General features: G+C 39.2%; 1 protein-coding gene and 1 pseudogene across 2 annotated transcripts; both read left to right on the forward strand.

Moving 5' to 3' along the window:
- Positions 1–901: 901 nt before the first annotated feature.
- On the forward strand, positions 902–3,361 carry LOC144591319 (homeobox protein Hox-B7-A-like; annotated as a pseudogene).
- Positions 3,362–10,165: 6,804 nt separating this feature from the next.
- Positions 10,166–11,541, forward strand: LOC144591318 (homeobox protein Hox-B6-like). Of its 2 annotated transcripts, none has more exons than XM_078395556.1 (2): positions 10,166–10,598; positions 11,282–11,541. In XM_078395556.1, the coding sequence occupies exons 1-2, from the start codon at positions 10,166–10,168 to the stop codon at positions 11,539–11,541; spliced, it is 693 nt and encodes a 230-aa protein (XP_078251682.1). The 2 variants fall into 2 exon arrangements, with proteins under 2 accessions (XP_078251682.1, XP_078251684.1); XM_078395558.1 differs by having other exon boundaries at positions 10,166–10,595.
- The last annotated feature ends 1,745 nt before the right edge of the window (positions 11,542–13,286 follow it).

Here is a 13,286-nt window from a genome sequence, read left to right on the forward strand (position 1 = left end):
CCAGCGCGAAAAAAAAGCACAACTGTGAACTGGCTTGGTTTCTTTCCCTTGTAAATGGATTTTATTAAAAGTGAGATTTGGCAGAAAAAAAAATTGCACGCCATATCGCAACAGCCAAATAAACAGATAGATGGACGGATAATGTTATTGGAAAACGTGCATATTAAAGTGTCAATAATACATAGCTCTCACACACTTGACTCGATTTGTCTTTCTGACTTTCATTATTAGCGTCCTGTTAATGTTCGGAGTCCTTTGCAATCACATTTTTCCTTCCCTCCTTTTAAACCATCCCTTTGCAAAAGATCAAGTAGTTATCCACGCTGCAATATTCGCGAGCACTAAGAGTGTGAGCACATTTTTTTTTGTTTGTGTGTATCAGACCGTTGCAATTTCCTATTGGGAAAATAAGTCCTAGAGATTCTGCTGCGACCAGGGACCAGTATGAAGATGGATATCGATTATAGGAAGTTATAGCAGGCTTTATTAGAACGTAAACGGGCCAAAAAAATATGCTGTTTTGACAAATGAGTTTTCCACAGTAATCTGATTCCAACCTGCAGTAAACGAATCGATTTTCTTACATTTTTATCCAAATAATCGATCAAACCAAACCTCCAAACTGAAACCGGTTGCTCCGCGTCTTATAATTAAAGTTAGTCACATTAATATTTGGGTGCAAGAATTTTTTTTGATCTGGAGATTTTTTTTTAACATCAACCAAGGAAGCAATGGGTAACCTGGCTCTCATTGGCCCGGCGTGTCACGTGCCACTATCACGTGCATCGGGAGGAAAAAGGGGTTCTTTTGGTGTAAATCTGGACTCTAATTCCGTAATATATCACCGTACCTCGTAAAACCGACACTGAAACGTCCCGGCCTACAAATCACCGGCCAAATTATGAGTTCATTGTATTATGCGAATGCTTTATTTTCGAAATATACAGCCGGAACTTCTGTTTTTCCAACGGGGGTATTTTCGGAACCAACTTCTTGCGCTTTCGCCTCAAACTCCCAGCGGTCTGGCTACGGCTCAGGCTCGGCTTCGTACGCTGCCACAGTGCCGGGTCTATACAGCACAGCCAACAGTCTGCACCACCAGACCCCCGACCATGTACACGTCTCCTTATGGCCTCAACGCGAACTCCTTTAATATGCACTGCTCTTCATTCGATCACAATATCTCATCAATGATGTGCGGCGCCGGGGACTCTTGCAAGCAGAGTTACAGCAAGTCGGAGCAAAGAGAGGTCGATCCGCAGTCGGAGAACTTCCGGATCTATCCCTGGATGAAGAGCTCAGGTATGTGGAAAGTCACATCAGATGTGAGGGGCCGTGATAGAGTTTATTGCATGAGGGTGTTGTGTTAATTCATGACGTTCACTAAACAGGGGCATAAAATTCAATGGTCTCCCCCCATCAGCAATTAAGTCAGTGATTTGGATTATATTGGCTCCGTGTTAGAAATACTTTTAATAAGAGTCATGAGGCTTTAAAGTTGACCATTGAAATACAAACACATTTATACACATCGAAGAATCATTTTTGGTCTCGCGCGCCTTCACCAACCTTTGTTCTTTCCCCATCAAGAAAAAAAGACAATGAACCTGGAACATCCCCTGAGACTCAAGTCGCCTTTTTTAATGTTTATCTCGCCTTAATCTGTTTCGATTTTGCTTCGCTTGAAAGTTTCTCTCGGGGTTTCCGAGCCACAGCGTGTTATTGGGTGCTGCGGATGCAGTTGGAAAGGGAGGGGGTCGGGATGGGGGGTGGGTAGCACAGGGGATTGGAACGTGGGGGTGCATGTGATATGAAATAGCTCGGGCGGGGGCAAAGCGGTGGCCGACGATACATCCCAAATATCATCACATATATCCAGTTACGTAGAAAACACTGAGGTGTAAACAGTAAGATTAAGATCGCAATGGATACTGAAGCTCCGGTGTGTATGTGAGGCTTGTGTGGAGGTTTGTGTGTGTTTGTGTGTGTGTATGCGTGTGTGTGTGTGTGTGTGTGTGTGTGTGTGTGTGTGTGCGCGCGTGTTTGTGTGTGTGTGTGTGTGTGTGTGTGTGTGCGTGTGTGTGCGCGCGTGTGCGTGCGTATGTGTGCGTGTGTGTTTGTGTGTGTTGGTGTGTTTGTGTCTGTCTATGTCTGTGTGTGTATGCGTGTATGAGAGAAAGGAAAAGTGCGAGAGAGATTGTGTGTGCGCGTGTGCATGTGTGTGTGTGCGCGCACTTGGTTGAGGGTGGGGAGGTGGCGGTGTTAGGATGGGAATCTTTGTGGGGGCGGTTGCTTCTTAGCAACAGTATCCCACATTAGGAACCGTACCAGCGCGGGCTGTTTTGTGCTCATCATCTACCTTTGTTTTATTTTGTCCCGCATATAGGTGAAAAGCACCAACGTTAATATATTTGGAGATTGCTGCTTTCCAACACAACCGTGGCAACAAAGTGCACCACAATGTTATTCTCCAGATCCAATTGTTGTATCCATTTTCTAGCTACCTGTCAGTTTCAGGTTACATAACATTAATTCACCAAATCCAGAGAGCTCTTAGGATGTAGCACAATAACCATCCATCAATAGGTTAAGGCTACTCAGCTAATACAAAAAAAAACCCTCTATCTTAAAAGTAATAGATAAATAGAAAATTAAAGTCAATATGTTTTTGAGAAGCAGTACATGACATTCGGTTCAAACCTTTCAGTGCAGTTTAAACATTGTAAATTCTCTCTCATAAAGAACCAAGTCAGTCCTTCTTTCAAATGCACCAATACAAACTTTATATTGATTGAACTCTGTTAGTTTCAGACAGCAATTTATTGTATCTGTCAATGAGAAATTCGGGTGAAAATGGTGGAATTCGTGTCGAGCATAAAGGGCTGGGGGAGCAATTTAAAAAATTTAAGAGACTGTTGATGCTTTGTTAGTAACATTCTCTCCCTCTCTCTCTCTCTCTCTCTCTCTCTCTCTCTCTCTCTCTCTCTCTCTCTCTCTCTCTCTCTCTCTCTCTCTCTCTCTCTCTCTCTCTCTCTCTCTCTCTCTCTCTCTCTCTCTCTCTCTCTCTCTCTCTCTCTCTCTTTTGCTCTTTCTTTCGTTGTCTTTACTGGGTTCACGTTTCGCAGCCTCAGACAGGAAGCGGGGGCGTCAGACTTACACCCGGTATCAAACCCTGGAGTTGGAGAAAGAGTTTCACTTCAACCGCTACCTCACCAGACGCAGACGCATCGAGATTGCACATGCTCTGTGCCTGACCGAACGGCAAATTAAGATCTGGTTTCAAAACAGGCGAATGAAATGGAAGAAAGAAAGCAAAGTCACCAGTCCAACTGAGGCTAGCGAAGAAAAGCAAGAAGAATGAAGAACAAATAAACTCTAAACACTTAGAGGCATAAGCAATGACTTTTTAACAAATGGATGAATTTGTTCCGCATTTCTTAACACTGAAACAGAATACTACCTAAATCCGTAACTGTTGACTTGTAGTTTGTATTGTACAGATAGAGGGAATAACCCAAGTCTATATTGTACAAGTAAAGTTATATATAGTATGTGCATTAGGCTTTCTGGTGTGGTGAATTGGCCGTTACTGTAATTAGCATTAATTTACCATGTGTATTTAAAGGAAAATAAATGTCAGTGACCTCTTATATTTGTTACTGTATTGGTGTAATTTCTGGTTAGTAAGTATAGTTTCGAAAAGGATCTATGTGTAGTTACACCCCGTGTACAGTTTATCAATGTGTGTCCCGTATAAACTCCTGTTCGAGTTAAATATATAAATTGGTGTTCTAGTGAATGTGTTGAGGATTATTTCTCTGTACATTTTTTTAATATTTAAGAATGGACCATTTATGTTTGTTAGGATTGCGCGTTTTACCATGACGGATGTAAACTGTTCTGTGAAATAAAATGAGGACATTTTTTCGTTATTGTGCTTCGAAGTAAAACATGGTATTTTATGCAGCACCTACACTGACACAAATATCTCTAATTTAATATATATATATATAGAATGCCGTCTGTCCAAGTCAAGAAGAGCCCAAATGAATGGAACATTCCTCCTTGAATTCGTATTTTGGCACTAGAGTTTTTAAAACCAACTCTCCCACTGAAACAGAAAGAGGCAATTAACCACAACACCAACGAAAGAACATACTGAAAGAAAGTGTTGTGTGTGGGTTGTAATTCTAGCAGTATCTAAAAGGTATAATAAACTGAAAAGACAATGGGGTCGGGTTAGGGATCGGACATCAAAGTCATCTATGCAGCCGAAATCGCCATTTGTAACATTTCTTCAATTGTGCCTTCTATACAATCTATAACAATCTAATTTACCTAACCAACGTTATGGCTTACTCAATAAAAATAGTCTTTTTCGGAAAATAGGAGTAAATATTCTTGTTTAGAAGACCCCTAATGAATGAAACGGTTAACTCAATTCATAATATAGAAAATATAACGTTTTCTGTATATTAATTCCAGTATCAAAAATCGACGATTTGCTATTTAGATGCCTTCTATTATGTTGGCACATTGAGCATTATAAAATAAAAGGGGATAAATCCAACCTATTCGCCGATTTAGGTCGATGCATCCTCGCCCTTGTCTTTTGTAATTTTGGCTACAAAGGACAAATGAAATCTACCGAATCGATCAAATAAAATAATGCTAAATGCACAGTTAATGTCCTTAAATATAAAGCTAGGAGTAGAGGGCTCGCTTTTAATTTGGGGGAATAATTTATTTAAAGTGAAAAATGGCTTTTGAAATGAAGCTAGGCAAATCCCGTTGAAATAAACGGTGTATTTATTTGTAGTGAACTCAAGTAATAAATGAACACCGCATTTCTTTGACGAGAATTCCGTAAATAACGGAAATGCAGTGGGAATACGACAAGAATAATCTTACATTCGTAGAATTGTTTTATGTCTGCGGCCGCCTTTGATCTTGCAGAACCACGCAGAATGGGGTTATACTTTATCCGGTGCAGAACTAAGAGTCATACTATGTAAATCGTAACGTTTTTAAAATAACAGATCTAATAAGAAACATTCTTTTTTTGTCATTTCGCTCCAGCTCAAAACATGGCGGCGAAGGGGCCGGTTGTTAGTAGTCATGAAGAAATGCAATAAATTCCTTGTTGTTTTATGAAAATTTACAACTTTGTGATAGAACTTTATGAGTGGATCGGTCCTTCGATTGGCCGCTGCCGGTCATGTGGATAGCAACCGTGAACATGAACTTTTTATGATTTCCCATGTGAGTATATTGCAGCATTCTTTTGGCTACCGTACCTTGGGTCGGTTCTGTGTCCTCCTCAGGGCTTCTATGGTGTTTTTCAAACTTTGATAGTTACTATTGGAACTGAAAACACACATACACACACACACACACACACACACACACACACACACATACACCCACACACACACACACACACACACACACACACACACACACACATACACACACACACACACACACACACATACACACACACACACATACACGCATATATAAAGTAAATACGACTTTTTCTGCAATCTGCCACTTGTCTGTCGATTGGGGATTTCTGCAATGGCGCAAGTCTCAATGATGTGGATGATATCATTTTCAAAGAGGCTCGAGTTCCGAATTCCCGTGTACATGACAGATCCACGAACCCCCACCAGTCTGCGGGTGCAGGTTAAACCGACGGCTATCAGTTTGGGACAATACTGTACGTGGAAAAAAAATCGCGATGCTTCCAAAGTGAGAGATGGAAGATCGAAACAAAATCACAGATGATGCTGAAAAAGGTAAGGTGAATATTAGCACGTATTTCACAATTGTTTTTTTTTTGCATTATGTTAAATGAGCTGTGTGCAGAAAATAAGCGGAAAGAAAAACCCTTGGAGGAAGTAATTAGATATTTGTTGACGTCAGTTGGAGAATATATCAGTTGTAGTTTTTTTTCTCATCAGGCTACGTTTGGAGACTGTTATCTGATGCTGCTCTGGAAGCTGATTCTTTAATTTAATGAAAGACCTTTAGTTGTGGGACTGATTTGTTTCCCGCGAGCGTTTCTGCTTTACTTGTCGGTTGTACAATTACGGCACCAGTCATCCAAGGCAACTGTGGTTCGTTGATAAATCTATAATTGTGTTCGGGGACGAATTCTGTTGCATGGTAATATTAAATGAGCTTGGAGATTGTTAATCGTTTCTCGTGGGTCGCTCGATACGTAAACATTTTTTATCTGGAGTGGAGACGAGAACGACCATTGTCGCCCAGAGTGACGCGCAGACGTAGCATAATTGTGTTATAATAGTGATATTTTTCTTCTATTGTGTCTGATGCTTGTCAATAATCTGTTCTTTGGAGAGTCGATGCTGGGATTACAGATTCATACCTTTATGGTATGCGACAGGTCTTTTTTTGTTGTTGTTGGAGAGCATTAAGGTTTCCGCTTACATCAATAACGGATGATTGTAAGATGATATAATATAAGATGGCGTTTAGATCGCCGTGGTTTTGAATGTTTAGCAAGCAAGAGGCCCAACAGTTCTGCATTGCTATAATATAAATCCACTAGGGTTTTGCTTTTCTGTCGACGGGGGTGGGAGTAGGGGCGGGGTGAGTGGATTTGTTGCTTTCTGCTGCCACCTTGCGTTCTCGTGGGCTGCGGAAGGTGCAAAATAAGGAGCAAAAGGAATATACTGCATTGTGTCTGTAGAACAGGAAAATGAACTAAACTGCACAAAGGTGCAACAGCGACGCACAAATATATTCCACCGCGTTGCCTTGTGCTTGTTCATAAACGTGTGCTTGCATATAAATAGAAAATATACAGGAAAAAATAAATTAAAACCAATATCAAAGCTGCTTCTGAATGCAAATATATCTTTTTTTTGTTCGTCTCAGCAGGAAATTAATTATTTACTTTCCTCTTATTTCTGTCCCCAACAGTACAATAAATCAACTGAAAGAACTATCTGTGTTTGCAATCTGTCGGATTGTTCATTGAATTCAAATTAAAGATACCTCCCCAAGATTTGATAAGGGATACAGTGGAAGGGCAATATTTTCACAATGTTCGCTTCCAATGTAAAGCCGCAGTGTTAGCGACCCTCAACCAAATACCCTACACACCTCGATATCAGCCAGTTGGCAATGCACAGAAATAATTTCGAGGAAATTCCGAAGGGTATTGGAAAATCAGATTCTCTGTCAAATTTAATCGGCAATTTAGATTTCTAAAATTACTTTGCAAACAGATCTCATTGGAGCAAATTCCTTGGTGTAGTGTAATAGCAGCAAGTTGATTGCATGTGCTGAATGTACTGCATCCCCTGGCTCAAAATCAGTCATATTATGTACCAGGGCTTCAATTTAGACCGTAAGCAGACCTGTTGTAAACGAACTTCTGCCTCTAAGTTGGAGACTTGGTTTGGATCCACACGCCGTTATTTCAAGAGGCAGCACAAGATTGCAAATCCCGCCGAGGGAAGAAGTTTATGGCTTGGCCTCCAATTATCACCAATTGTACTTTTCACAGGCCCCTTCGGTCATCCTACATCTAAAGAAGATTGTAATGCCTGCCGTGGCAAAGACATGTTGAAATTGGCACAAAAAAGTAAATTACGGCATTCAAAGGCCAAAATACCTAAACTAAATAGCATCTTGAAAGAAAAAGCATTGTGTTCAGAATATGTCCAAATTAGCATTTTAAATGTCAATGTAATATTTATAGACCGGGTTTGTTTCAATGAAAACTCAGCATTGGAAAAGTAATGCATTGAAATCGACATGATTTTATCATATTTGTTCCATCTAGTTTTATGATGTAACTTCTGTTTCTGCTAGATTGGATCTGATCACAGGATGTAAGCTGTGAGACCCGTTGATTTAAATCGTTATCATGAAATACGTAAAATAAAACGGACATTGTTCGGAACGCGCACAGGAACACCATTTAGTTTTTACATGGTATAAATCTTAAGAGAAATTCAATCTGGATTTACAGAAAAAAACCCTATATACTTGAAATATATTGGTTTAAAAAGCGAAATTATATATAGTAGCGTTAGATAAAGCACCGATTTTAGTCGGTTGTTTTATTTTAGAGTACGGTTTGCTTGATAGCAAAACTAGCGGATACTGCCGCAGTATTTTTAAATCAAGGGGATAGAAAAATATCGCAATCCCTGATCTAAGTTAGAGACTTGGTTTGGTTATTTAAAGAGGCAGCACAAGATTGGAAATCCCTCTGATTGAAGAAGTTTACGGCTTGGCTTCCAATTATCTTTTTCTGATTCTGCTCAAACCGACGAATCTCCAGAACAAGGAAACTACTCGCAACTGAGCAAATGGGCGAGGACCAAAGGGAAACTTTACTTTAATTCCTGCCATGTGCTAACTAATCAGTTTATGATTCTTTGAAACAGATGTTTCAAACCAGGAAGTAGTGCGTTCCAGAGGCGCTGCTTAAAATAAATCCGAAACTCCAATGCAAACTCTCTGACACTTATAATATCCAATAGTTAAAAACGACAATATAATTATACCTTTCTAAAAAAAAAAATTTTTATGAGTTTTCACACAACGTCAGAATAGCCCAAACTGAGTTTTTTTTAAAAGCTCGAAATCTCACAGATGGACACAACATGTCTCTGTGTTTTTCAAAATAAAAAACCCATGGTAAATGACACGAGTAAAGTATGCAGATGCATGCACAGATTAAACCTAAGTGGAATAAATAGACATTACGAAATTCACATTTAAATTGCAAAAATATTTTATTAACAAAACGCATAGTTTAAGATTACGTTAGAGTACAGTATCAAATGTAGAAATCAGACGAGCACATTGACATCTGTTTATCTATTGGTGTATCGGATTGGAGTTAAGTGTAGTTCCAATATCGCCCAGTAGCTTTGAAGTACTGAATGCAAGTGACAACAATAATCGTATATTTACGGTTAACTGCACGGAATAAAGACTCTAAATAGTAAAATGTTAAAACAAGAGCATATTTAAGTATCCTTACATTTTATCGGTAAACACAGTACAGTACTTGTAGCCTTTGAGCTGCTTTGCAAAGGCGGTCGGTGTTAAACGAGTTGGCGTTTCAATAGATGTTAAGCTTATGTTTGTTTTGGTGAACAGTTCTCTGGCTTGCTTTGATGCAATTTTTGTTTCAAGGAAAGAGAGTCTTTGCATGTTTTTTTCCGGGAATTAAAAAACTTAAAATTGCAGCTTCTTGATAACGCATGCTTGTGTCTTGTCTTGTTGTTGATTCCAGTTCGGATTTTTGGTTAGCTGGCTTCTCCCTTTGAAAGTTTCTTCCGTTCGCTTTGTAGTTTCAATTAGATATTGGAAGTTGCTGCTTTTGATTCTCTTTTCGTGTGGCTCAAAGTTAACCCGCATCGCTGAATCGCACTCTCACACAGAGAGCAAACTGCAACACAAGCATAATAAACGACTATCAGGAAACTTTGGAGTGCAGAACACGCAAGCTACCCATATACTGTATATAATGTGCGGGTTACATTGTGTGCGAAAAATAATCTGGTTGCTACATAACTGGGAAGATGGAAGTGCTAATGGAAACAAAATATGCCGAATGCATCTTTAATAACACAATCGAAATGAAAGCGGGGCAATTAGAGGAAACTCTGATTGTAAAAGGGGAAAGCAATAAAAATGAGTTAATAAGTGATTAGTGAATTATTAGCTAAATCGGCGAATACTGGATGGGTTTTATTTTGCTTGTTTGTTTAGTCTGAAGGGATAGATTGTTTCGTTGTTTACACAGGCGTGAAAACTAATGTTAATTAGATGCCGAACTTTGCGCATTCTTCTGCATTTTAATTCTTCCAACACAAGACTAAACGTAAAGATGCTGTGTTTCTGTTGATTTTTTCCTTCTCTGTCTCTGTTTGGGACTTTTCTCATCACATGTGCCGCTTTCTGCGAGCCTCTGATTCATGGATAAGTGCCTCATGGGTGCTATTTTCCTATCAAACAGTATTGCCATTGGTCAGTCGATGATCAGATGGTTATATTTCCTGCTGTCCTTTCTGGCACTTGGCCATCCCGAATCAAACCCATCTCGCTAACTGCTAATAGCACAGGCACTTGGACTAATACACAACAAATCATAACACAGCCAAGCCAACAAATGAGTTCGTATTTTGTGAACTCCACTTTCCCGGTGACTCTTGCCAGTGGCCAGGAGCCCTTCCTCGGGCAGATTCCGTTATATTCCTCCGGTTACGACCCTTTAAGACACTATCCAGCCACATATGGGGCGACAAGCATGCAAGATAAAAGCTACACAGCACCCTCTTACTACCAGCAAGCCAACGGGGCTTATGGGTGCAACCGGACACCCTGCGATTACGGTGTCCCCAGTTTTTATCGGGAAAAAGACCCTTCCAGCGGTACATCAGCCACCAGCTCCAAATACCACTCACTGGAAGACCCAACGCATTTTAACCCAGAACAACGCAAATCCGATTGCGTCCAAAACAGAATTTTATATGGAGAAGTGGAAGACCAGAAGAGTTCTCTCCCCGTATACCCCTGGATGCAAAGAATGAACTCCAGCGGTGGTAAGTTTACATTTTAATACTATTATACTTTACATATTTATTCAAGAAAAAAAAACTTTCAGTTTATGTCTACATGCAACCAAAGTAGAAAGAACAGAAGGGAGCACTTTTTACATTGAACCCCTTTCTTAGAAGAGAGGGTTTCTTTATACCAAATTATTTCAAGCCACTTACATGCATTTTACTGCGTCGGGTTTCACGTTAAATTTTGAATTGCTTCTGAAAGATTCTGAATAATTCATTAAAATCCAACGCTTGGTTCATAACATTAATATCTTTATGTGCATAAACATATTACCATATTAATATAAGCATATATAACCAATCTCCAGTAAACATGCAGCTGTATTTTACCCCCCTTAAAGATTATGATACCCATTTGCCAGATCCATTGGTTGGAACGACTTCATATAACAGAATGAAGCTACACTATGAAGAGAATTTATTATTAAATGTTTCAAAACATTGCCAAAAATTCAGTTTTAAGAGTTATAAGAGGGGAAAGCCTTAGCCTACAATGTCCACAATATCCAACATAATCAGTAGAGCCAATTTCCAATTTAAATGCTTCTGTACAATCTCCATATTATATGTAATATTCAGCTTGTTTATAACGCTCTTTCTCTTCCTTGTTCTCCCTCCCACTCCCTCTCGCTCTCTCTTTATACCCTTTCCATGTGAAGCCTCAGCGTTTAATCCAAACGGACGGCGCGGGCGACAGACCTACACTAGATATCAAACTCTGGAACTGGAAAAGGAGTTCCACTTTAACCGCTACTTGACAAGGAGACGCCGGATAGAGATCGCTCACGCCCTTTGCCTTACAGAACGCCAGATCAAAATATGGTTTCAAAACAGGCGCATGAAGTGGAAAAAGGAGAACAAGTTGCTCAGCAACTCGCAATTAAGCGGAGAAGAAACAGAAGAAAAATCCACAGAATGAAAACCACACATAAGAAGAGAAAAGAAAGATCGGAAGGGGAACGCTATGCAGTTCTTTATTTAAAAAGAATGAATAATGAATATTAAAAGTTTACATTTTGTTTGCTGTTGCGCACCAGTGGAAGTGTACATTTCTGTATTTGTTCTAAGATTTATTATGAAGTTATACATTCCTTTGGTCTATCCAGGCAGCCATTGTTTCAATTGGTGTCAATAGTTTGAAAGAAATACTGGGTGTATGCCATGTATTCTATATTTCATTTGAGCTGCTGCAATATTGTGATTTTTCTTGACGCTGGTCTCAGCTCTCTAGTTAATTTAGGTGTATGTTATTTTGTGCACTGTGAATACAACAATTGTTTTGATTTATTTTATGTGTGTATGCGTGCATGTGTGAAATTGTATGTGCGTGCGTGTGGAAACTACACGATAAAGTCTAAATATTGTATTTTGGCTTGTTTTCGTAACCAAGCGAGGGGTAATTAAAGCAAATGTCTTAAGAATCGAGTAAAAGGTTATTTTTTTATTTGTGTTTCTTCGTTAAATGAGCGTTATTGTATTTGTAGCGTGGGTCTTATTTTTTTGAAACTTAAGGTTTCTCTGGAATTATAATAAAGTTTTTTTTTCTTAAAAAAGAGACAATTTTGTGTAATATTCATTTCAATGATCATATCACACTGATAATCTGACGGAGGTGTATTTTCAATATAGCCACGGTTTATCTGAATCTCGGTTACAATCTATCACAAAACAAAAAGTTGACAGCCTCCTCATTGTATTCCTCGTAATTGATTTATCTCTATGATTTCCTATCAAACTTATTTAAATTTCCTGCCAGTAATCATTTTACTGCTCCTTTTAAAAAAAATCCTGACTAGATTATATAAACATTGACCGTTGATAAGCACCCAAATCTTCAGGATTCGAAATCAGATAGTTTATGATGGAAACAGAAAGCGAAGGGCATTGTGGCTGTTAACAATCACCTCTCTGCTTTCAATTGTTTTATTCTTTGTTGCTTAATCATGTGAAGGTTTCTCTGGAGCCGTCCAGCTAACGACATGTTCCAGTTTGGGTGTCGTGTTTTCAAGGCGCATTTTACAGTGTTTTGAGCACACGCGTACCCTGGTCATAACTATGCATGCCCGCAAAACTAAAACAGACCCAGCCTAGTGAATGCTTAAAGCCTTCTATATAAAACAAATACCAAATTGCCACTGAATGAGCCAAAAGTTCTTGTAGTTACTCCCAGGAAGTGAACTCTCTAGGAGGTAAGTTGGAATGGGCAGATCCGATAAAGATCCTAGCACGATAACTAGCTTATACGGTTACCAAAACAAAATCAAGGATTCGAGTCTCCAGAATAACAATTCATATTATTCATCCTGCTTTTAAGTCAGATAATTGCACAGTAATTTCAAGAAAGCATATTGACTCCCAATGTTAGGGGAGTTAAAAAATAGTTCAGTCGTGCATTTTATTTAGATAATTACCTCAAAATAGAGTACTGGAAATTAATGTGTTCTGCACACAGCCCGTGGAACATAAGGGACTACACATATGGCACAAACTACAACTTTCTAAGATTTAGCCCGTGTCTCGCCTTGAGAGCATCTGTGTAATTTCAAGAATTTCTTTGACTAAAGAAACATTCGGATACTTTATTCACAAACATAACTTAGGTTCGGACCGAAGTTTAGTCCCGCTAACATACTGCAACTGTAACATGTAGCAAATAATAGGGCT

Source organism: Rhinoraja longicauda, unplaced genomic scaffold (genome assembly GCF_053455715.1).
Source record: "Rhinoraja longicauda isolate Sanriku21f unplaced genomic scaffold, sRhiLon1.1 Scf000861, whole genome shotgun sequence".
Classification (NCBI taxonomy): Eukaryota; Metazoa; Chordata; class Chondrichthyes; order Rajiformes; family Arhynchobatidae; genus Rhinoraja; species Rhinoraja longicauda.

What these genes read in the sequence shown, in the direction of transcription:
- LOC144591318 (XM_078395556.1), top strand. Translation starts at nt 10,166, where the DNA reads ATGAGTTCGTATTTTGTGAACTCCACTTTCCCGGTGACTCTTGCCAGT. An exon ending in AAGAATGAACTCCAGCGGTG is followed by an intron (nt 10,599 to 11,281) that starts GTAAGTTTACAT and finishes TTCCATGTGAAG; the next exon opens with CCTCAGCGTTTAATCCAAAC.